Here is a 22,669-nt window from a genome sequence, read left to right on the forward strand (position 1 = left end):
TAATGACTTCTTGCTGGATGATCCGAGTGGGTTCGATTCTCATGGCGGAAATGCTCTGCAACAGGCGGAGGCAACTATCAAGTATAACCTGTCTGCTGAACCGTCCTTAGGGTTGTAGTGGGTTTTGCGCACAGCCTTGCCGTGGCAAAACTTGGGGTACGGTGGAACCCGACTCAGATGCCTGTGTCGGATCTTCGTTCAAGCCTACACCTTGATCCCCTTCCCGTACACTACGTTGGAAGCGATGGCCGTGCTCATCACGTTCGGCGACCAGTGTATCAGATACCACACTATACGTTTGATCGGTTGGTCGGATTCGAGGATATCTCTCTCTACTTCCTGTTCCCGCGACTCTTCCGCGAGGAGCAGCAATCCAGCCGTCTCCGGGATGACGACTTTCGGGTCTGGATGGACCAAGTACTCTTACCGGCGATCTACCAACATTACGACACCTCCCTTGTCCAACACTACCCTTCCAGCTTCGACCACAGCCGGCTGAATGCTACGGCGCGGGGGTCGAGATGCGCTCGCAACGGGTGGATCCCGTCGCCCGGGCGCAGCTTCTGTTCTATTTTCTCCCCCCAGAGGCACTTCCGCTCGTGTGGGCGAGTATTCAGGATACCATCGAGCGTGCAGGGCTCCACCAATTCTTGGACGTAACCATTCTCCTCCAGGGTAAAAACCTGAAGACCCTGACCAAGGCCGACACGTGGGATGGCATGATGCAGCAGTTTGCCCGGCACTGGGACAACACGATCGACGGATCGCATCTGTCGGACCATTCCTACGTCGATATTGGGAAAGAAACCTGTCCTACTGGCCCTGCCCGGGTGGGTGGGGTGGGTCTCCTGGCATCGCGGCTCCGCTCCGAGGGAGATCCTCGTGCCCATCTGCTTGCGCCGCAGACCCTCCTCTGGCGGCGATGCTGCTTGGACTCGTATGCCGAGTGGATGGGGCAGCCGCATGCTCCCGAATTCCCTCCCCCAAAGCAACAGTTCTACCCGATCAGTCTCCTTCACGACAGTGGTAGCATGACATTGGAGACACATCGCACCTCCCCGCAGCGGCAGGCGGGCCTCCTCTATACACAGTTGTACTCAAGCGTCAAGGAGGTCTTTGCGGCCGGGGATGTGTACCCATTTTCGAACCCCTCCCTGGAGACGTTGGCATTGGATCCACAGCTCCGCAAAACCTGGCAGTACGTCGGGGGCGGACTCAGTCATGATCCCATCGCGTTAATGCGGGCGTATCTCAACATAAAGCAGCGGTGCCATGCTGCGCTGCAAGGATCATATATGAAAGTCTTTGGCCTTCGTGAAGAACATCGCGTCTCATTCCGTCTTTTCCATGCGATCGACCAGGAGCTCCGCGTGCGCAACCTCCATCAATCGAGACTTCCCGGGGTTTCATCGGACGTGGAGCCATTCTACTCCCTCCCGACCTCCACCCTCCTCTTCTGGTTCTACTGGAACATAAATAAGTTCTGTGTGGGCTTTGAGAGCGTCTACAGCATCAACGACCGTCATTTTGTCACGTGGGAGCATACGCGGATAATGATGATGTTTCTGCGCTGCCTGCAATTCTCCTACGCGGGTGGCCTGTTGCAGCGTGTGTCCGGTTGCTGGCGGGACGTCTGGTTCCGGCCTGATGCTCGGCGGACGGATGGTCTTCGCCGGTGTGAAGGTTTGGGGTTCCAGCGTAATATGGAAGAGTACGGATACGCCTGGTTCTTGGACAAGGTGAACTGGGATACGATGACCTTCCGTCAACCATCCGCGCAGTACATGATGTTCAACAGCCCCTCGGTGCAGGCGGCGTTCCACGCGCGGTATGCGCAGATTCGAGACGTCCGCCTCGACTTTCTCCGGGTGCACCAGGCCCACCGGTGGATGGAAGAGTTCAGCTCGATTGCTCCTTGTCTGGATCTTCTACGGGGCTTCCTCCGACAACTCTCACTTTGTGTGTTTCGCAAGGATGTGTTTCTGCAAGTCAAACGACTGTTACATCCAGACCATGCCCCTCGTGCTCTCGCTGGAGAGGTTCCCCTCAGCTATGACAGCATTCGTAGGGTCTTTATCGAGGGTGCCCAAACACTGCCGCTTCTGGATCAACGCCGGATCGCGGTGAAGAGCGTGGACACTATCTTCGCTTGGCTGTGGGAGTGGAAAGATGGCCGGTATGATCGTAAGGGGTGGAAGGACAAGCCATATCGGATGGTGTATCAGCAAAGCTTTGAGGCTATCCACCGAATCCTCGGCAAGGATCAAGCACGTGAGTGGAAGAAGGCATTGAAGACCTCCTTCCTTCAAAGCCACTGGCTACTGCCATATCCACACAAGAATGGATTCATGCGCAAGTCCAAGGATACTGGACAGGAGGTATGGTGGTCTAGCTCAAATGCCGAATTGCATGAGCACTACAAGCAATGGTATGGTGGCACATACCGGGTAGGCGATCTCCTTCCGGCGTCGTACATCAAGCATCATCCCACGACCGACTGGGGCTGCTCTTATGGCAGACCTCGGTATATGGAGCACGCGATGGAGCCAGAGATGGACCTGGTACGAATTCCGGAGGGGGAGTTGTATGAGAAGCTGTTGCGAATTGCCGACCAGTTTACCCAGAATCCTGAGGCCCCGAAGTGGAAACGAAAACCCCCACCCACCACCTTTCGCTTCGACCTTGTGATTGGAGATGACTCGTTATTGAAAGCGCAGAACAGAGTCCAAGATACTGGGGCAAAAGGCTTATGTAGGCAAATGATCCAAGCTCTGAATGAATATGAGGTTTTGGGACATTCTGGACGAGTTCTGCGGCCGCGCAAACGGCAAGTACGGCGAGATTGCTCGGCCACCGTTGATGCTGAAGACGAGATGACCTCCGATGAAGAATCCATTGCGAACCGACAAGATCGCTTAGCGGTGCAGATTCTTGAGCTGGAACCGCAAATGCGGAAGGCAGTGAGTGCAGAACGAGAACAGTACTGGTGGCCTTTGCTACATGGCGTTCATCTCAAACACCTTGAGCCACGCCTTCAGCGATTCAAGGTTGCTAGAGGACGAGCCGACCACTCTGCTTGATTTAAGCTGCTTGGGCTGAACCCTATACTCTAGAGGGTGTTCCACCCTTAGGGTTTATCATCATCCCGACCTCTAGTTTCTTACTAGGCGATAGATCTTCATCTGCTGCCATAGTAATTTGGCTGTAGCAGGACGTACCGCTGTCACAAAAGGAGGAAATACAGAGACTGCGCTTTACCATTTTGGGTAATGGGGGTGTGTGATTAGACCCAGGGGGTGTGTTTTTAGCAGATCCCTTTATCTTTCCAGCCGCTCAGATCATGATGGAGGACACCCTGGGTATACTGCGTGCACTCTACTGTAGTTAGCCACTTGCTGTCCTTACCTTTACTTCCGCAAAGGTAAAGAATGTATGGGCTTTCATCGAGAACCTTCGCACGGTGATTGACTATGGAGTAATCGGGGTGAAGAATAAGATCCTCAAAAATTTGACCAGGCATTCAAACTTCTTTCTGCGGCCAGATTAGGCGTCTTCTGATCATCCATCCAAGACAAATGCGACTTGCGTCTACAACCCACTACTCCAAACGATGGCATACCTATTCAATCGATAAACTTGCGATATAGAACTAAACGTGTGATGCGAATGAAATTGCGGACGAGGATCGAGCACTCGGTGACGACTTCAAAAATTTCACCACCACCCTCTCTTTTTCACCCCCCTCTTTTTCACCCCCCTCTTTTTCACCCCCCCCTCTTTTTTCACCCCCTCTCTTTTCACCAGCGCAGCCTCATCTATAGCTACACTTTTACTACTTCACTACCTTTCCTATTTACCGGTTTGAGAGTCAATCACTAAAGACCATCCTTGATGAGGAGTGGCAATATCGAGTCAATCAGTATCAGTTCAAATGAAAACGCCAGACTTTAGTTTTGACCAATTATCGGACAATGATCGTGTGTGCCACCAGGCTTCTCTCGGAAATTATCAACTCACGGAACCCACTCGAGCCAGCTAGGCTGACTCGCAGCGGACGTTACAGTTGAGCGTCTTTCGGTATCCCAGACTACGATTTAAATACCAAGTCGATTCTCTACTTCCACTAGCAGGCCTTAGTATTGTTATAACTTAGTAACTTCAATTCCTTCTCAAAACACCTGAAATAATAGAACTAAATTGGACCAATCTGATTGCAGCTGTCGACAGTCTCCTGATCGTCCCGAAGGACTCGACGGTTGACGGTGTGACTTATGCACAAAAGAAAGTGGAAACAACAAGCTCTCGTAGATATTGAACGAAGATAGATCACATGGTCGAAATACCCAAAGACATTCAGCTGTGCAGATTTATCATGGCGTCGCGCGGAGGTTCTCTAATAACTCCCAAGAAAGATTAGCACATCAACAAAACGAGTTTCTAGAGAATATCTAGTACGATACCTTTCAATTCATCTTTAGTGCCTAGACACACTTTCCTTTCCCATCAATATCACCTGTGGTGCAATCTTTTGGGCATGAACAGCCTTCGTCCTTCTGGAAGTTCTCGTATTCTCCGCAGTTCTTCTGCGGGTCAGGAAGCTGCATGTGAAGTAAAAGGTGCCCATTCAAACAGCTTAGGCCGTGCTTCGAATATTCAGCGTAACAGCATGCTGGCTGTCCATCTCCACCACATGGATCGGTGACTTGAGAGGTACAAATAGTGATTGCTGGGCCAGCAGGTGGCATGACCTGAGCATTCAAAACACCGGCGATTGCGAGAAGTACGAAACTAGTAACAGTCTTCATTTTGCCGAAAAGGTTTGCGATTCCGGATAGAATAAATTCAGTGTCGACGACTCGGAGATGTTGGATTGGGAATGTGTACAATGTGACCAATAGTTCTTTCAAGGTCAAGATCGGGGGAGTAACAATAGTATTTATATTTTATCCGGAAGGAGGTGAGGCCTTTCACAGCCCAGAGCCATCGGTTAAATTCCTCTGATAGTCACAGAGGGGCGATTGAGACAATGCCTTTGTTTGTCAGCCCCAAAGCGAGACAATTCCCATAGAGGACCAGGGTTTTAGGGTTCACCTAGTCAAGGATTAGCTGAACGACTCAGGTCTGGGAATTCTAAGAAGGGTCAGTGCGAGAAGTTACATCCTATGTTCCCTTAGATAAGAATAGTATAATATCCACTATGCTGATGTTGATCACCAACAGACTGTGTAAATGTAAACTGGGGGCCACGACAACCCTCCACATAAAGCCATACATTTACACAGTCTGTTGGTGACAAACATTTGGGGGCCAAACCAGAGTCCACTTGGGCAAAAGGCAGACCATGCGACTGGGGCCCCAGAAATTCCAAATAGGATCCAGGTTTTCTTTTACATTTCAGGGGTCCGCTGGGGGCCACGACAGCCCTCCACATTAAAGCCGTACGTTTACACAGTCTGTTGGTGATCAACATTTGGGGGCCAAAACCAGTGTCAACTTGGCACAAGGCAGACTATGCGACTGGGGGCCCCAGAAATTCCAAATAGGATCCAGGTTTTCTTTTACATTTCAGGGGTCCGCTGGGGGCCACGACAGCCCTCCACATTAAAGCCGTACGTTTACACAGTCTGTTGGTGATCAACATTTGGGGGCCAAAACCAGTGTCAACTTGGCACAAGGCAGACTATGCGACTGGGGCCCCAGAAATTCCAAATAGGATCCAGTTCTCTTTTCAACATTTCAGGGGTCCGTTGCCTCTATATTTGGTATGCCAATTGATGTATGATTTTCGTCAGATTCTCCAAATACGGAGTTTAGTATCGGATGAAGATTCATGGATTATTTAGAGTAATTAGACTAACCTAGGAAGATATGTATTTATGAACAAGGGCGACATCACGAGAAACCTAGATTGAGATTTTGGGGGCTTTGCAGAAGCTTGGTTCCACCCAGGCTGCAGAGTAGTGTAGCGGTTTTCTGAGAGTTTTAGCCCCGAGGTCGAAGATCTAGCCTCGGCATACCTGACTATTATGGGTCGGAGTTGCCGAAATATCTCTCAAGACACTGTAGGATTCACTGGGTCACCTGATTGTCGTATACTCCACTATGGAGGGTTTGTGCTAAAGTGTGGAGACAAATATTGATTGCTATAATTCTTTTAGTGGGATGGGAGTACGCAATATCGATATTAGTTAGGGTTTAAGCGAACCCCCGCCTCCATACATCTCCAGATCGTTCAAGTTTGGACTTCCTGTCGGCACAGAGCCTATTACTTGATCATCTCGAAAATTTAAAGATGACGAGCACCCCCGACGGCGACATGGAACACTTGCTTGGTCAATACGAAGAGGACGACGACTTGCCGGTGTATTCGCAGAAGCTAACATCACGTTGGAAGGAAGCTGTTCCATGGGTTCTGGTCGGCATTTTCGGTCTTCTATCAGGAATACTACTTATACGTGAATTTTGTCGGTATCGCTTGCCTGGTTTCGATACTGAATTACGTCAGTAGCCTTTTTTCGTATGTCATCTGAGGAAGGTTGTTAACAAGCTCTGTAAAATAGCCGCGGCCAGAAAACTCATTGAATTCGAAAAGCGACAGATGAAAGGCAGCGACGATCATCTTTATGTCGGTACCCCAAGTCAAGAGGTGGACGATGCATGGATACGCCTGATCTACGGTATGTTTCGTTTTAGCACAGGGTGCCCTTTTGAATGATATATTGGTGCTGATAAAACATTATAGGGTTAAATTTCAATCTAGACGCAACTGAAATCGGCAAATTCGCAGACGATACGTTTTCATGGCCACAGGACGGCAAATTCTTTACTGGGTAATCGCTCGGCCCTCACCCCCATTAATTTGGCAAAGTCAATCTTGTTCAAGTTACTGACCATTTATCTGAGAGAAGCGTACAGTTCAATCATCAGCTTCATTGCCTTGTGGGTTTTTCGTCCTTATTGGAACTATTCAGAATATGACCTAACCTCTAATGGCACAGAACCGGTTGAGACAGTTTCTGTATCTACCATACTATAACCAAACTAATTTTGCGAAAGAGCACGGAGAGTCTTACACAATGGCACATGCAGAGCATTGCATCAACTATCTGAGGCATAGTATTCAATGCCATGCAGATCTAACTCCTATGCTTTGGCACGAGAAGAGGCTGGACAATTCATCCCATACCCACATGGGGACCCTTCAAGATCAGGCGACATCAGCGCTGTTCTTGGACATGGAGACTACGTATACATGCCGGAAATGGGAACCTATTCATGAATGGGCCTCAAGCCGGCAGGTAAAGTACGAGGAACGGAAGGACCTAGTACAGGGGGGAGGCAAAATACAGGTTTTGGATTGATCGTCGAGCTTCCACGGGACATGGATAACAAGAAAAGCATTTCCAATTTCATAGGGAAGAGTCCAAAGCCAGGCAGGCATTTATCCAATCATTGATTTCTTAGCGGCGTCAAAACTGTCTCGGGCCAATGCCCGATATTGGTCACGTGTGCCACGAGACCTTGGCATATTGTCGGAATCCAGGTGCTGGAGGACCTAATTGGGTTTAGATTGATGCCGTATTGCCTTGTTTTGTAGTTAGTCAGCTTGCCCCATAAATTGCCAGAACAGGGGCTTCACAGCAATTCAGACCTCTACCACCCCATTGGTTGTGGGATATATCCACTTCTTCGTTGTTTGCGACACATATTGACATAGCGAACGCGCGCGGGGAGATTCTCTTCTTCAAGCCTTTTGTACACAGTTCATGGCCTAGTTATATTGAATATAAGTCTACTCCACTGCAATTTGCCGTGTAGCCAATTGAAGGACCTTTCTTATCCGGGATATACCAGCGAAAGAAGGTGCTCCTAGGAACTCTCGTCTAAAATGGACGCGTGATCAGCGATTAGGCAGTAATTAAATTTGGTAGGCCACTGACGCCTTTCAAGCTTCTTTATGTAGGGTAAATACGCCCTATGGGTCATGGAGTTTGTGTCAGGCTATAGTGATGAATGGCATTCCTGGCGCTGAACTAATCCAGAGCATGGAGGCAGAGACAGCGACTGAAATTCATCTTTTAGAATTCTGCCAAGGGAAGCATTTATTGCCATTGTGAGAAGAGACAACGGAGACCGAGTTCAGTTGAAATTCCTTTCTCCTACAGAATGGCGGATCATGGTCGTCAGACTATGAGCTCGAGTAGGCAAGCGCTGGAGAATAGATAGAATGTAAGATTAGATGATATGTTCTATTCGGGACTGTTGCGTGAGAGCCCCTTGCGTCGGGCCCACGATATTCCGTGCTGGACATCGCACACAAATATCGCCTGGCCTGCCCCTCCCTCGAAAAGAACATCGCCGTTTCGAGGGAGAGCCGGGCTCTCTCCGCGACGGCATCTTCAAGACTTCCTTTTACAATGGTGCGTCATAGTTCGGCGGCCCTCAGTCCAACCCCCTGGGGGACAGACCACCTTGGGCTCCTCGATCTACCCACCAGAGTACAGTAAAACCGGGTTATAACGAATCAATTCAGACAGCTAAATTCATTCGTTATATCTAAGTATTCGCTATATCGAGAACCATTATATATAACCACAATAATCAAATTCAGACATTAAAATAACTTCTAATATCCCTCTGCTCCTGGTTTGCCAATTTTCTCCCTTTCACCACTCTTTCATGTTTATAAAGCTCTCGCAAAAATGAAGAACTACCCTGAGGTTGCTGCTCCTCGTACAACCGAAGCCTTTTCAACGCATCAATAGCTTCCTTGATTGAGATAGAGGGTAGTTCTTGAATGATTTCATCCTCTTCTTGCTCAATTTCAGGTTGAAATTGGGAAAGAATTAGATCATCTATCTCATGGATATTATCTTGTACAACCTCATCGTTCGGATTAATGAAGTCGTCAATATCCATAGGATCTCTGATCCTTGATGAATGCTGAAGCTCTTGAAAATCCCTAGTAATATCAGAGGTAATCGGATTGATCTCAGAGAGCCGTATTTGCTCAGAACGAAGAGCTTTATTAAAGCATCGCTGGATTGTTTTGGATGAAAGATCAAATTCCCAAGCTCCAATACCCCATCGAACTGCATGTAGGACATGCATTGATCTTGAAGGGTCTCGTCCTTCTTCGTACTCTTCAAGGATAAAACGCACCCATCGTCGTTCCCAGTAAGCCTTCCAAGTTCGAATAATTCCCTGATCAAGAGGTTGAAAACGGCTTGTCGAATTAGGCGGAAGCCAAATAACCAAGGTATTTTTCAAAGGAGAAGGGCCTTCATCGATTTGTTCGAAAGCAGCTTTATGAGCAGAAAAATGATCTAGTAAAAGAACCACTTTTCGTCCACTCATAGTATTATCAAACCATCGGAGCCATCCCTCAAAAATCTGGCCTGACATCCAGGCTTTGCGGTTGGAATACCATTGGCAATTAAAGTTTTCAATATTGATTCCCGCAGCTGTAAAAGCACGAGGCTTTTTAGCCGTACCAATAAAGCATGGTGGCAGGCGTTCAGAACCATCTGCATTGCAGCAAAATAAAACTGAAATTCTTGCTTTTTCCTTCTTCTTGCCCGGTATACTGCGTTTTGAAAGGCTTCGATCTGGGACCTGCTTCCAAAATAGTGACGTCTCGTCGCAGTTGTAGATATCATTTGGCTGAAACGTCGATAGTAGCTGTTGGATAGGTCTCATTGCTTGAGAAGCAGTCTCAGGGACACTGCCTTCCTCTCCATGCTGTTTATAGGCTCTGATTGATCGTCGAGATTGGAACCCAGCAAGCCAACCATTACTAAAAGAAGGCATATCCTTCCCTTGATAGCTGGGAATTTTAGCCCAAAAGAAACGCGCTTTCTCGCGTATAACCTCCTGGCTGATAATGATCTGTCCTTCTGCTTGTTGTACCCACTGAAATAAGGCCTTTTCTAGGTCGGGCCAGAATTCGATTCGGATACGCTTGGAGTTGGTTTGGTGTAGAGATAGATGATTATCAAGGCATTTGTATCGTGAGGAAAGGATTTCAGAAACTGAAGATAGAGCAATTGGGTGCTGAAAAGTCTCTTTGAACCAGCGAGCCAGCTCTATATTCGAAGCTTTTGGCTGGAGTTGTCGTTGAGCGCGTAGAGCAATCTTTTGCGAGATGGGGATAGCTGTACGGCGAGGCATTTTGTGATCACGTGGTACCTGGGTATTACGATTTGTTGAAGATTTTTGTATGGGAAAAACAGGAATCCTATCTATTTATACGAATTTCGTTGTAAGGGGGATAATTCGTTATTTGTATGGAATGTTAGAAAGGAATGCGTGGCAAATTCTTTATAACAAGGTGTCAACTCTGAGAGAGGTAAAATACTGTGGATTCTCCACTGCTCTTGGTTATTCAGCATCCACCCACATTGCAATCGTAATTGTATGGTAATTCGGGTCATTCTCGGAAGAACTGTGATGTAATACGCAGTTTATAGCCCCTGGATCATTTTCAACACACAGACACACTCTCGTTAATCCATCTCATGCATCAATTGGCCGTCCCTCGATACTAGATGATACACGTATCCGACATCCTGACACAAGGGATTCGTCTTAGCCGGGTTCGTTATAACCCGGTTTTACTGTATTGATTTGTATTACTAGGACGCTTGATAATACATTGTAGAGGTGGCAGCACGTCTACCTACATAGACCCTCTACCTTGCATCCCCTTCGATCCTTATCCGCATCCTTCGCGGGGCACAGCCGGTTCCGCAAGTCAATGCTAGTTTGCACCTTAAGCCTACTTCCATAGCGGCCTTAAAGACTCCATCCTCGATAGCCATCTTCAAAATCCTATTCTCTCAGTAGACCGACACGCGCCTCCGTCCTCTCGAGCCATATAGAAAGTGTCGTATCTGCAGTCCGCCCACATAGTCTTCCGTCGCTTCCATTATATGCTGCGCCCCGCAGATTGTCAAATCCGTTTCGCGCTACCTTGTAAGATCTCTCCGACAAGGCCGACCGTGTCTCGCAGGAGTTTGCCCGGTTGTATCCTCTCTGTACCCAGAACAGCCAAGCAACACATCGTTGTCCCTCCTACTAACCAAAGTACCTCGTCGTTCTCTGTGTGGGTTCAAGCATGCTGGATCGTGCCGTGTCGTTCGTCTTTTTGATTTTGACTCTGTCGTTTCTGTATCCTCGGACCCAGCGATATCCTCCTTTCAACAGAGCAGCCCGAGAGCACCCCAAGGGTGTCCTATCCCACGACCCTAGTGTCCACTGATTGTAGGATCAGTTTCGCAGTCGTGTGTTGGGTGGTTTTCAAAGTGTTCCCTTGTCGCCTGTGCGTGGGGTCAGGACCCCTGACCCGTGAGCTCTCGCTCCAGCCGTAGCCCTAGCCAGCGGACAGTGCTGGCCGGTGGTGACTCTTCTTAGCTCTGCAAATACCATCCAGGCAAGGCATTCGCAGGTTCCCAGCCGGCACCACGGGGAGGTGAGAGTCGTCGCCGGCCACCACGTGTACAGTGAAAGTCGAAAACAGATTCCCCGATCGCACACACTCGTCGTTTCTCGGCCCATACCCGAAACTGCCCTAATCCGTACCAGGTTAGGCTCTGAACAACTTCTGCTTAGTCGTACTATTGTGTCTCAGAATGTTTTAGATTTCAGTGTGCAATGAATCATCAAAAATACTGGAAATCTCTACAGCAGTGAATGTTCGAGGCGGGGTGGGTCCTTAACGGAGTGGAGAAAATTCTGGCAATCTGGCTTGTCCCGCGCCCACAATCCTCTTGTTTTTATTTCCTCCATAGCCTATTGTCTTCATTTACAGAACTTCGAACTACGGTCACTGCAGCGTCTTCAACACGTTGGACATGTTGCGGACGAGAAAGAAAGCGCTCTATATCAATATTCGCTATAAGTAGACCGGGAAGTTCGATTGCACTGACTAGATTATTGAAAACAGACCACATGATAGGCTAAACAAAACGTTCGATCGTGAATCCACACTTAGTCATGTCGAAGTCTCCGGCCAAGTCCGGACGCCACGCTGCTATACACCACTTGTCATGATCAATAGGTTCACAATAATACCAATCTGCAATAGAACCCGATGCTACTTGCTGCCAGTCAATACGCACGCCCAATTCCGCCATGAAAATGTCCAGACGCACGAGGATCTCCCAGCAAATCTTCAGATAGTTTCTCAAACCCTGTCCACCGCCATTTTTCAAAGGATCCGCGAGAGGGCTCCCAGTATAAAGGGGCCAGGCTCCGTAGCTAATTGCGTCGTAGCCAAAGAATCGCCAGTGCGGAATAGACCAAGCATATCCCGGCGTTAAGGGGCAGTTAGGTCCAAGAGAATGACAATTCCTTCGCTCCGATAGCATTGACGCGTAAATAGGCGTGGAACGGTAGTCTTTCCGTCGGATAAATTTTATCGGCACCCATTCGGCGGGAGGCAATTCTGTGGTCGTAAAGGGGCTGTTGGGACCGGTAATTAAACCTATTCGATATCTGTCGAGGTCCCTTTCAGGGTACGTCATTCGCACCATCTCCTCGTCGAAATAGGACTGCCACGCATTCTCACCCTCTGCATACCATTCTGGCTTGCAGTAAAGCACGTTCATTCCAATATAGAAGTCCACCGTTCGTTCCATCAGCTGCTTTAGTCCGCACAGGTCCTGATAGTCATACCAGGACCACATTTCCTTTACCGTCTCTGGGGCGTATCGGGCGATCTTAAACAAGCTCTCCATTTCACCCAACATAAGCAACATTGTCAACACGTCGGTCGCGTCCTGGCGCCAGTGGACATTTTTCCAGCACCGAGCAGAGCGCGGGGCGTTTCGCCTTTTCTGCAGTTCTTCCTCGTGGGCAGCGATTTCTTCCTTCGTTCGGATGACCTTTCCAGCCCAGCCCGTGGAATAGCTCTGGGTCGAAAGTTGTGGCAGCGGAAAAGGGGGCTCATCCGGCGCGACATTGCATCTCTTAGCCGTTCGTGTCTCATCTCTAACCTGATAGAAGAGATCATTTAGACGCTGGATAGCTATCTCGCTCACAACCTCATCGTCGTCTTCGATGCTCGTCCGTACGTTGATGGCTGGCGAGTGCTTGCGGCGTTCCGTGGCGGAGAACTCGGTCAACGCACGGGCGAATGCAACTGTGAAATGTGTGATCTGCTTTCCCTGGTGCGGCTTATTCAGTGGCGCCAGAAAATACTTGTGCTTGCCCCCTCGTCTCTGGTCAAAGTTGGCCGCTAGCGTATGCCACGGGAGGGAGTGTGCCTGATGGGCCATGGCTCTCGGTGTGAAAGAGATAGCAGTTTATTTCGAAGTCCACCTCTTCTTCTTAAAGTATATTTGGGCGAGTATTGTTGGGGATTCATGATGTGGAGGAGACTGAGCAGAGTCAGCCAACAGGATACGCATGACTCATCAGACCTCGTATTGACTTAGGAAGATCGGCAAGCACCGCGTGTTCCTATTAGGGGCACAGCTTTTGTTCCCGAACCCTTGTCTTAAACGCTTGAGTCTGCGGTTCGAGTCGAACGGCCAGAGATACTTCAGTTAGTCGATTTGATGGCTATGTTGGCATTCTCCATGGAGACCTCTGCAAACCATGCAAACATGTATAGACGGCAAATCGTTGCGGAGGGGCCAGAATGATGTCAGAGAGGTACGTGTGTACCATCCTGCGCCGCCCCCCCCCAAAAAGAAGCGCAACACCTAACCGCCCCAGAGCATACAAACCGCGATCTCTACATACGGTATCCTATTGGGGGACATCTATAACTTTGACGAGACTGGCTTCGCGATGGGCCTTACCGCAACCGCGAGAGTTATTGCGCGAGCAGAATATTACGGTCGAAGATCGGTCCTACAGCCAGGAAATCGCACCTGGGTAACCGTGATCCAGTCAATCAGCGCTTCAGGGTGGGCGCTTCCACCAACGATTATCTTTAAAGGCAAAGTCTATAAAGAGTCGTGGTTTGATAATCTTCCACCCGACTGGTGCTTCGAGGTTAGCGCAAACGGGTGGACAACCGACAAAATAGGCCTTCGGTGGCTTCAAAAAGTGTTATTCCATCGACAAATCCCCGTACAATTGGTCAATATCGACTAGTAGTCCTCGACGGCCACGGCAGTCATTTAACACCACAATTCGATCAACTTTGCTCAGAAAATAAGATCATACCGATCTGTATGCCAGCTCATAGCTCGCATCTTTTACAGCCGCTCGATATCGGGTGTTTTGCAGTTCTTAAACGCTCATACGGAAGCTAAGTTGACCAGAAAATGCGGCTCGGTATTAACCATATCGACAAGCTGAATTTCCTCGCGGCATACCCACAAGCTCGCTCCGACGCATTTAAATCGGATACGATCAAAAATAGCTTTAAAGCAGCCGGTTTAGTGCCAATAAACCCAGAACCAGTGCTTAATAAGCTTAATATTCAACTTCAAACGCCAACACTATTACCCGAGCGACCTTCAAGCCGATCAAGCATTTACTACCCTACAACACCTGTAAATTTTGCGCAGCTCGCAAAGCACGCAATATCAGCTAAAAATTTACTAAAATATCGATCGGAAAGCTCGCCAACGCCTACAAAACAGGTGGTTGACCAGGCATATAAAGCGCTTGGGCAAGTCATGACAGAGCTAATTTTTACCAAGCAAGAAAACCAGGGTCTACGTGCTGAGCTAGAGAAAAAGAAGCAAAGCGACGTCGATCAAATAGAATAATACCACACGATGGAGGATTATCAGTGCAGGAAGTTCAGGAGCTCGTACAAGCGCCTGAGCCTATACCACAAGCACCACCAGTACCAGCACTACCGTCGTAGCATATTCAAACTGCTGTAGCACCATCGCAACGACGCCTAATCCATAATGCCTTAAAGGAGCGAGGGCTCCCTCCGACTTCTTCGCCGTCTGATTGGTCCCCCGTGCGTGCTCCCGGTACCATGGTGCGTGCCCGGAAGACCCTCACCCCCATCAGATTCGCGACGTCCGCGACCGCCGACCGCAGCGGGACCCCCACCCATGGGCGTAAATTCAATGTGCCGTAGGGTTTCTAGGGTTTTAGGGTTGCCGTCGTAAAATGGGTTTCGGGGCCCATTGTGTTGACATTTTTGCTGACAAAGATACCCCAAATTTGAATATGTTGTAAAAGCAATTCGGTTGGATAGTCAGATCAAATTTGAGGCCAATCCATATTGACATAAGCATGGTTTCTGGGGTTCGAAAACGCCCGATGTTTTTACAGGAGCGCGCATCACCCGCCGACCGTGGTCCATCCGCAGTACTCCGAAAATCACCCCCATCAGGTTTAGTTCACAGGACTAGGTTTTTCGTCGAGATTTCAGAGGTTAATTGCCAGAGGATTGATTGATATCCCATATTTTAAGAGCATCATAGCCCCCATCAAATTCGCGAAATCCGCAACCGCCGACCGCAGCGACCCTGCCAGGCACAGCCATAGACTATTCACGATTCATTCGGACAAGAATTGCTCTATGATGCAGTTGGAGAATCATCCACACTCCGGTCGCACGATCGTACCAGGCCTAAGCTTCACCATACCGAATTATCACATTTAGAGTATAGATGTGTATCCCCATCTTTGAGGTATATGTATTGAAGAGGGGAACGCTCGATGGCAGCACGCGCTGGGACGTGCGGGTCGATTCAGCAGAAAGACCACCACAAAACACACGCGTATGTAGGGGTCAGGTCGGGGAGGTGTAAGAAGGTGTATTCGAGAACTGGCTATCCGGCCACCGTATACTGCCGGCTATGTCACATAGTCTGGATGGCACCCATGTAGTAGGGGGAGGGGGTCTCCCCACTACAATATATATCTTTACACTGTCAAGCCCAGTTTGCCGGGTGCATTGGGCTCATATGTGATCTGCCCAGATCGACGTGTTCCTGATAATTCCGAGGCCATATCTGATTTGATTCCCCAACTATTGATCTCTCGATGTCGCTATTTGTTGCATTGCGCTGGAATATCTAGATCGGTCAGCCAGACCTCCGGCAGTCCCGCACCCGCGTGTCAGATCCCGAGGTATCTGTGCCTTTCTGCCCACCCACACCGTCCCGTTGTGGGTGCGCCCCAGCGTAATTACCAACCCCACCGTAATTACCAATTTGACTCAAACACCTACCACCATCCTATTCGAATCGATATCTTCCACCCACCATGCCTAAAATCGCTGAATCTGACGAATCTCGAATGATAGAGGCCTGCGAAGCGGCTAGACGCGAAGAAAAACCAAATATAACCAAGATCGCGCGTGAATTTGGTGTTAATCGGCGGAACCTCCAGAATCGCGTCAGAAAGGGCATGCAGGCTCGTACAGCTAGGAAGCCAGTCAATAAGGTCCTAGATAGGGCTCAAGAGGAAGCTTTGACGCGCTGGATATGCCAACTAATCGATTGGAATATGCCACCAAAGCCTAGGCTAATCGAGGCGTGGGCAATTCGCTCGCTTGCACGCGCTGGTAAGCCTGATCAGAAGGTTGGCAAGATGTGGGTATATCGCTTTATTAAGCGTCTCCCACAAGACCTACAGCTAGGTCCAGTGAATCAGCGTACGAAGGAATCGAAGCGTATCCAAGCAGAAGATGTAGGCCTACTAGCCCACTGGTACGATCTGCTCAAAAATCTACTTAAAGGTGTACCTGCGCGGCTAGTATACAACTTCGATGAGTGTGGGTTCCGGCCAGGCGAGGGTAAAAACCAGCGTGTGGTTGGTAGGAAGAATACAAGATCTGGCCCTGATCTTGCTGAGACTGAGCGAGGCGAAAATATTACTGCGCTTGAATGTATTGCTGCCGATGGGTGGCAGATGGATCCGCTATTTATATTCAAAAGCGGCGGGGTCTTTATGGAGGCCTGGTTCGACGGCAGCGAAGATCTACCACCTAGTACGATGGTTGGAACCTCACCTAATGGCTGGATCTCTGATCAATTAGCTAATCAATGGCTTGATTATTTTATCGAGGCTACTCGCAATCGTACGAAGCGGAGTGAGAGGCGCATCCTAATCTTCGATGGCCACGGTGCGCACCTTACCCTCGAATTCTTACAAAAATGCGAAGACAACGATATTCTACCTTTTGGTTTTTTACCTCACTCCACACATCTTTGCCAACCGCTTGACGGCAAGCCGTTTCTCAGCTATAAACAGCACTTTCGAAGCCTAAACAACGAGATATCTTATTGGGCAGGCGAGCCGATGGGTAAGGCTGAATTTCTACGGGTAATCGGGCCCGTACGATCTAAAGCCTTTAACCAGCGAATTATTCGTGAATCTTTCAAAGATCGTGGTATCTACCCAGTTGATGCTAGCAAGGTCCTAAGCAAGCTATCTAATGGTTGGGATACTATACCTGATCTAATCGCGCCTGATCTTCGTTCTTATGGCTCCTACACACCATCTCCGCCACCAGCCAATCTCTCATCGTCCAGCGTTGAAAATACACCTCCAAAATCGACTGAAGCACTCCAGAAGAACCAGGGAAAGTTATCAAAGCACGCAGATATTCTTACGCCAAAGCTACAGCGCAATCTTGAGCGTATTTTCCAACATAATCGTATCGCAGTTGATCACCTCGCTATGGCCAATGATACAATTGCGCGAATTAGGGCCGTACAAGAACCAATACAGCGATCTAAGACCAAGCGGCAGATTAAGGGCCTTAGTCACACTGGTATATTAACTACACGCGATGCGAATCGATCAATTGCGACTAGGAAGGCCAAGGAAGCTACGGCAGAAAAGAGACGGCTAGCTAGAGACTACGAGAAGCTATATGGTTGCAAGCCACCACCTTTGGTTATGCAGGAGAGTGAGGCATCAATTGAAGCAGCGAGGGTAGCGCAAGAGAACGGGGATTTTTTTTTCTTAGATCCTGAGCCGATGCGTTGATAAATCGTGTATGTAGTTTGAATGTGATCAAATTGGTAATTACGGTGGGGTTGGTAATTACGCTGGGGCGCACCCACAACGGGACGGTGTGGGTGGGCAGAAAGGCACAGATACTCTCCGGGATGACCTATCACATCGGCCCCAGTGCCGTTCAACCCCTATTCCCTGCCTTCCTAGATCAAGTTCTTTGAATCTACACCTTGTGTTTTTCTATATCTACCTCACTCACCGCTGCCTTCTCCACTAGCGCTCTCACTATGGACGCCATCGGGGTATTCTTCACATATAATGCCACATATCGGTTATGGATCTGCAAGACCTGTCAATATGTGGTGGATGTCAAAACCATGATTGCCCACCTAGGCGCAAAGCACCGACAACACCCTATGGCCCGCACTGGCGACCAACGGGCAGCTATTCATGCTGAAGCCATGAAGGCGAACCCTTGGAACCCTGACACGGAGCCATTCACCCCACCACCCCCTGACTCCCGGCCAATTCCTGGATTAACGGTCCATCGTGGCTACCGCTGTCCTGCCGACGGCTGTCGATACGCGTGCCGCACCCCAAGCACTATGGGCAAACATCGTAGAGATAAGCATCGCGATGCTGTCTACCCCCGGGGAGGCCACCAGTCGACCCAGATGACGATATACTCCGACTCCGGGCCCTGGAGCCGGTGTACTGCCAGCGATTGCATCCATATGGGCCGCATAGTTTCTACTTCGCTGTCACGCCCAATCCGGCGGAGCTGGCGGACCCCAAGGCCCCGGCCCCGGAACTCGATGAAGCTGCATATATCCGATCCCAGGTGGACTGGGCGCTCCTCCGATCTGATGGGATCGCGGATGCAGAAGACCGGATGGCGCCAACGGACGAGAATGCCACCGACACTTCCCCGTGGCTGGAGCTCACCCGATGGCCTGAGTATGTTCGAGGGCATGCGTTCCGGGACATCGCCCAACTTGCCTCCCACCCGGACCCCATGACCGAGCCAACCTTGGTCGCGATTGGCCTGAGCGTGAAAAGACTCATCGATCGGGCATTTGAGTCGATCGTCTCTCATCGTTAGGGGTGCACACGAATAAGGATTTTGGTTATTCGTATTCGTCAATTTTCCTCAACTCATTATTCGTATTCGACTGGCTATTTTCGTGACTTTATTCGTATTCGATTCGTAATTATTCGTAATTTCCGCCAAGACTAACTTACCCATACTGTAATAGAGACCCACCGCCCATCTAACGATGCTCAACGCGTCGCGTGATTGTTTACACTGCAGATACACGACCATAATTTCGTTTTCTACGCACTTCTTTCCTATCAGTCAACTATCAGGACAAATTTCTCGCGCTACGAATGGACGAGTCCACGGAGTCACAGCGCAAACGGCCATACAGGTCTCAGCGAATCAATTACTGTGCGCTCAATGATGGCATCGACGAGGAGGCTCCACCAGAAGACCGCATTATTGAGATCCCTCCTTCGAAAAGGGCACGCAGTAGCGTTGAACCGATTACTCCTGATGACTCTGCAAGCCAATTAAGCCGGGCTCGAAGTCCACTCGTGGCGATCTGCTCCCAAAATGAACTGACTGCGGAGGCGTTGCCTGACGTGGTCAGTATCTCCAATGAATCTGGCCTTTCTCGAAGAAAGATGCAGAATCAAGCTCTCTGGGCACATTTCGACTGTTCCCCGCTACCGGGAAGGATGTGGTGGCCAAAAAGGGGAAAGGGCCCAATCAACGACCGGGAGGTGCGCTGCAAGAGATGCAATTGGAAAACGACAGATTCTACAAGGGCAACATCAACATCCAATATGATGTTCCATCTCTCTAAACATGGTATTATCCTAAGTGGCCCTGAAAACAGTTCGGAGGACGACAGAAGCAGCATAAAACAGCCGTCAGTTAGCAGCTTCTTCCAGAAGCGGACTGAGGAGCAGAGAGCAAAGGTCCTGGAGCAAAACCTGGTTCGGTGGGTGGTTATAGACGACATGGCATTTGACGCCATAGAATCGCCCCCCTTCCAACAGATCTTCCAGGACTTGGGTGTTTCACTCCCTTTCGCATCTCGCATGACAATGGCTCGTCGAATCGATCGTGATTTCGACAATTGTCGGGAGCAGTTGATTGAAGAGCTAGAGCAGACGTGCCAAACGATCTCTCTTTCGCTAGACGCTTGGACGAGCAAGAATTCAAAAGCCATGTTCGGGGTTGTTGGCCACTGGTTGACAGTGGATTTTCAGTACCGAGAGCGGGTTCTTGAATTTACGGAACTCCACGGCATTCATAGCGGAGAGAACATGGCAGAAATTCTTCAGACGCTTCTCACAGAACTTCGAATCGAACACAAGCTCCTCGCGATCACAGCAGACAATGCCACAAGCAATGAGCGCTTGCTATCGGAATTATATCTCAATCTCACCGAGAAATTTCAAGCCATGTACGGAGCCGTGAGTGCTGCAAGAGCCCTACGATTTCAAGGAGTGGATAGTTATATTCGCTGCACTGCGCATGTGCTCAATCTGATTGTCAGCGATATACTCGTCATGTTGCAAGCAGGGGACCACGCGTCGGCGAATGCAGCTTGTGATCTCATGCAGGAAAACAAAGAGATTGGCCCGCAATCACCGTTGGCTCGCCTTCGGATTATGGCGCTTTGGATTGCAAGAACCCCGCAGCGGAAGCAGCAGTGGAAGATCATCTGCCAGAGCAATGGGCTCAAGGACAAGTTCATCGAGTACGACGTGGATACACGGTGGAATTCGACACACCGAATGCTCCGAGACGCCCTGAACGCGAAGCAGCAAATCAAGAAATGGATCCACCATCAGTTAGATTTTCCACCCTTCAGTGCTGAGGATTGGGATCGTCTCCAACAAATTGAGGGCTTCTTAGCCAGGTTTGAGGAGTTCACCCTCACTGTTTCCAAGCGTCAACCGCAAATTACCTTAGCCATCCCCATTTACTATGAACTGCACGATCTGTTGCATGATGCTGCGTCTAGGGAGGGAGAATTCTCGGATCTGCACCTGGAGATTTCTGCTGCTGCTGCTGCGGGCTTGAAAAAGTTCCAAAAATACTACAACCTGATGGATGGACAAGACGCCTATTATGTCGCCCTAGTGCTTGATCCGCGATTTAAAACGCTCTTGCTAGACAGAGATCTAGGCAAGCTCACAGCACCCCAAGTTGTCACGCACATCAAAGAACTACTGCATGATCAATATCCATTGGCAGTCGACTCGTCGGCAAAGCCCTCTAAGGAGCAGCCGAGCCTGAAGAAGAGCATAGAGGCCCGTTTACTTCAGAAGCTGCAACCTAAGAAGAAACATTCATCTGACATTGACCGGTACTTTGAGGATGACGTCGTCACGATAAATGAGTCGATTTCACAGGACAAGAATTGGCTTTTATCGTGGTGGAGAGCACAGAGGAACGAATACCCACAGCTAGCTACTGCTGCACGAGACTATCTGGCCATTCCTGCATCATCAGTGTCGGTGGAGAGACTATTCAACAAGGGACGAGATTTACTGGGTGTCAGGAGAAACACCTTGAGCGCGGAGACTATGCGGCGGTTGATGTTGTTACGAGATATATATCTCTCTGAGGAATATTAATCACACGTGATTTTTACGAATAATTTACGAATAAGACACATTTTATTCGTACGGATATTATATAAGCGACGATGCTTATTCGTATTCGTAAAATTTTACGGTATTCGTACGAATATTCGTAAAGTGATTATTCGTGTGCACCCCTACTCATCGTATCAACGAGTTTGACCAAGTGCGCATCAACAGCTTTGTCCAGAAGCCCGGTATCTGGCAGCGCCCCATCCAGATCAAGCTCCGGCCCAAGACGTACCATGGCTACTGCCGGACCTGGGTCCGTCTCCTGAGTTTTGCGTATCGCACGAGTCAGCCCGACCAGCAGCTCCAGCTTATACTCTAGAGGGTGTTCCACCCGGGGCCCGCTCGACTTCTTCGCCCTCTGATTGGTCCCCCGTGCGTGCTCCCGGCGCCCTCGGTGCGTGCCCGGAGGGCCCGCGCCCCATCAGATTCGCGCAGTCCGCGACCGCCGACCGCAGCGGGACCCCACCCCATGGGCGTAAATTCAATGTGCCGTAGGGTTTCTAGGGTTTTAGGGTTGCCGTCGTAAAATGGGTTTCGGGGCCCATTGTGTTGACATTTTTGCTGACAAAGATACCCCAAATTTGAATATGTTGTAAAAGCAATTCGGTTTGATAGTCAGATCAAATTTGAGGCCAATCCATATTGATATAAGCTTGGTTTCTGGGGTTCGAAAACGCCCGATGTTTTTGCAGGAGCGCGCATCACCCGCCGACCGTGGTCCATCCGCCGTACTCCGAAAATCACCCCCATCAGGTTTAGTTCACAGGACTAGTTTTTCGTCGAGATGTCAGAGGTTAATTGCCAGAGGATTGATTGATATCCCATATTTTAAGAGCATCATAGCCCCCATCAAATTCGCGAAATCCGCAACCGCCGACCGCAGCGACCCTGCCGGGCACAGCCATAGACTATTCACGATTCATTCGGCCAAGGATTGCTATATGATGCAGTTGGAGAATCATCCACACTCCGGTCGCACGATCGTACCAGACCTAAGCTTCACCACACCGAATTATCACATTTAGAGTATAGATGTGTATCCCCGTCTTTACAGTATATGTATTGAAGAGGGGAACGCTCGATGGCAGCACGCGCTGGGACGTGCGGG

The 22,669-nt window shown here is 49.4% G+C and overlaps 6 protein-coding genes across 6 annotated transcripts; 4 read left to right on the top strand and 2 right to left on the bottom strand.

Annotated features, from left to right (window-relative positions):
* Positions 1 to 521: 521 nt before the first annotated feature.
* N7532_007165 (uncharacterized protein) lies at positions 522 to 3,080 on the top strand (the record flags this gene model as incomplete). The annotated part of the gene is made up of 1 exon (XM_056619658.1): positions 522 to 3,080. The coding sequence occupies one exon, from the start codon at positions 522 to 524 to the stop codon at positions 3,078 to 3,080; it is 2,559 nt and encodes an 852-aa protein (XP_056475817.1).
* Positions 3,081 to 6,292: 3,212 nt separating this feature from the next.
* On the top strand, positions 6,293 to 7,361 carry N7532_007166 (uncharacterized protein; the record flags this gene model as incomplete). Its single annotated transcript, XM_056619659.1, has 4 exons — positions 6,293 to 6,500; positions 6,561 to 6,646; positions 6,761 to 6,943; positions 6,999 to 7,361. The coding sequence occupies 4 exons, from the start codon at positions 6,293 to 6,295 to the stop codon at positions 7,359 to 7,361; spliced, it is 840 nt and encodes a 279-aa protein (XP_056475818.1).
* Positions 7,362 to 8,607: 1,246 nt separating this feature from the next.
* On the bottom strand, positions 8,608 to 10,170 carry N7532_007167 (mariner-Tc1 transposon family protein; the record flags this gene model as incomplete). Its single annotated transcript, XM_056619660.1, has 1 exon — positions 8,608 to 10,170. The coding sequence occupies one exon, from the start codon at positions 10,168 to 10,170 to the stop codon at positions 8,608 to 8,610; it is 1,563 nt and encodes a 520-aa protein (XP_056475819.1).
* A 1,787-nt stretch (positions 10,171 to 11,957) lies between these two features.
* On the bottom strand, positions 11,958 to 13,277 carry N7532_007168 (uncharacterized protein; the record flags this gene model as incomplete). Its single annotated transcript, XM_056619661.1, has 1 exon — positions 11,958 to 13,277. One exon carries the CDS (start codon positions 13,275 to 13,277, stop codon positions 11,958 to 11,960), a length of 1,320 nt encoding a protein of 439 aa, XP_056475820.1.
* A 2,911-nt stretch (positions 13,278 to 16,188) lies between these two features.
* N7532_007169 (transposase) lies at positions 16,189 to 17,919 on the top strand (the record flags this gene model as incomplete). Its single annotated transcript, XM_056619662.1, has 1 exon — positions 16,189 to 17,919. One exon carries the CDS (start codon positions 16,189 to 16,191, stop codon positions 17,917 to 17,919), a length of 1,731 nt encoding a protein of 576 aa, XP_056475821.1.
* Positions 17,920 to 19,278: 1,359 nt separating this feature from the next.
* On the top strand, positions 19,279 to 21,543 carry N7532_007170 (uncharacterized protein; the record flags this gene model as incomplete). The annotated part of the gene is made up of 1 exon (XM_056619663.1): positions 19,279 to 21,543. One exon carries the CDS (start codon positions 19,279 to 19,281, stop codon positions 21,541 to 21,543), a length of 2,265 nt encoding a protein of 754 aa, XP_056475822.1.
* Positions 21,544 to 22,669: the final 1,126 nt, after the last annotated feature.

Source organism: Penicillium argentinense, assembly GCF_028826775.1.
Source record: "Penicillium argentinense strain IBT 30761 chromosome Unknown utg000005l_segment0_segment0, whole genome shotgun sequence".
Lineage (NCBI taxonomy): Eukaryota > Fungi > Ascomycota > Eurotiomycetes > Eurotiales > Aspergillaceae > Penicillium > Penicillium argentinense.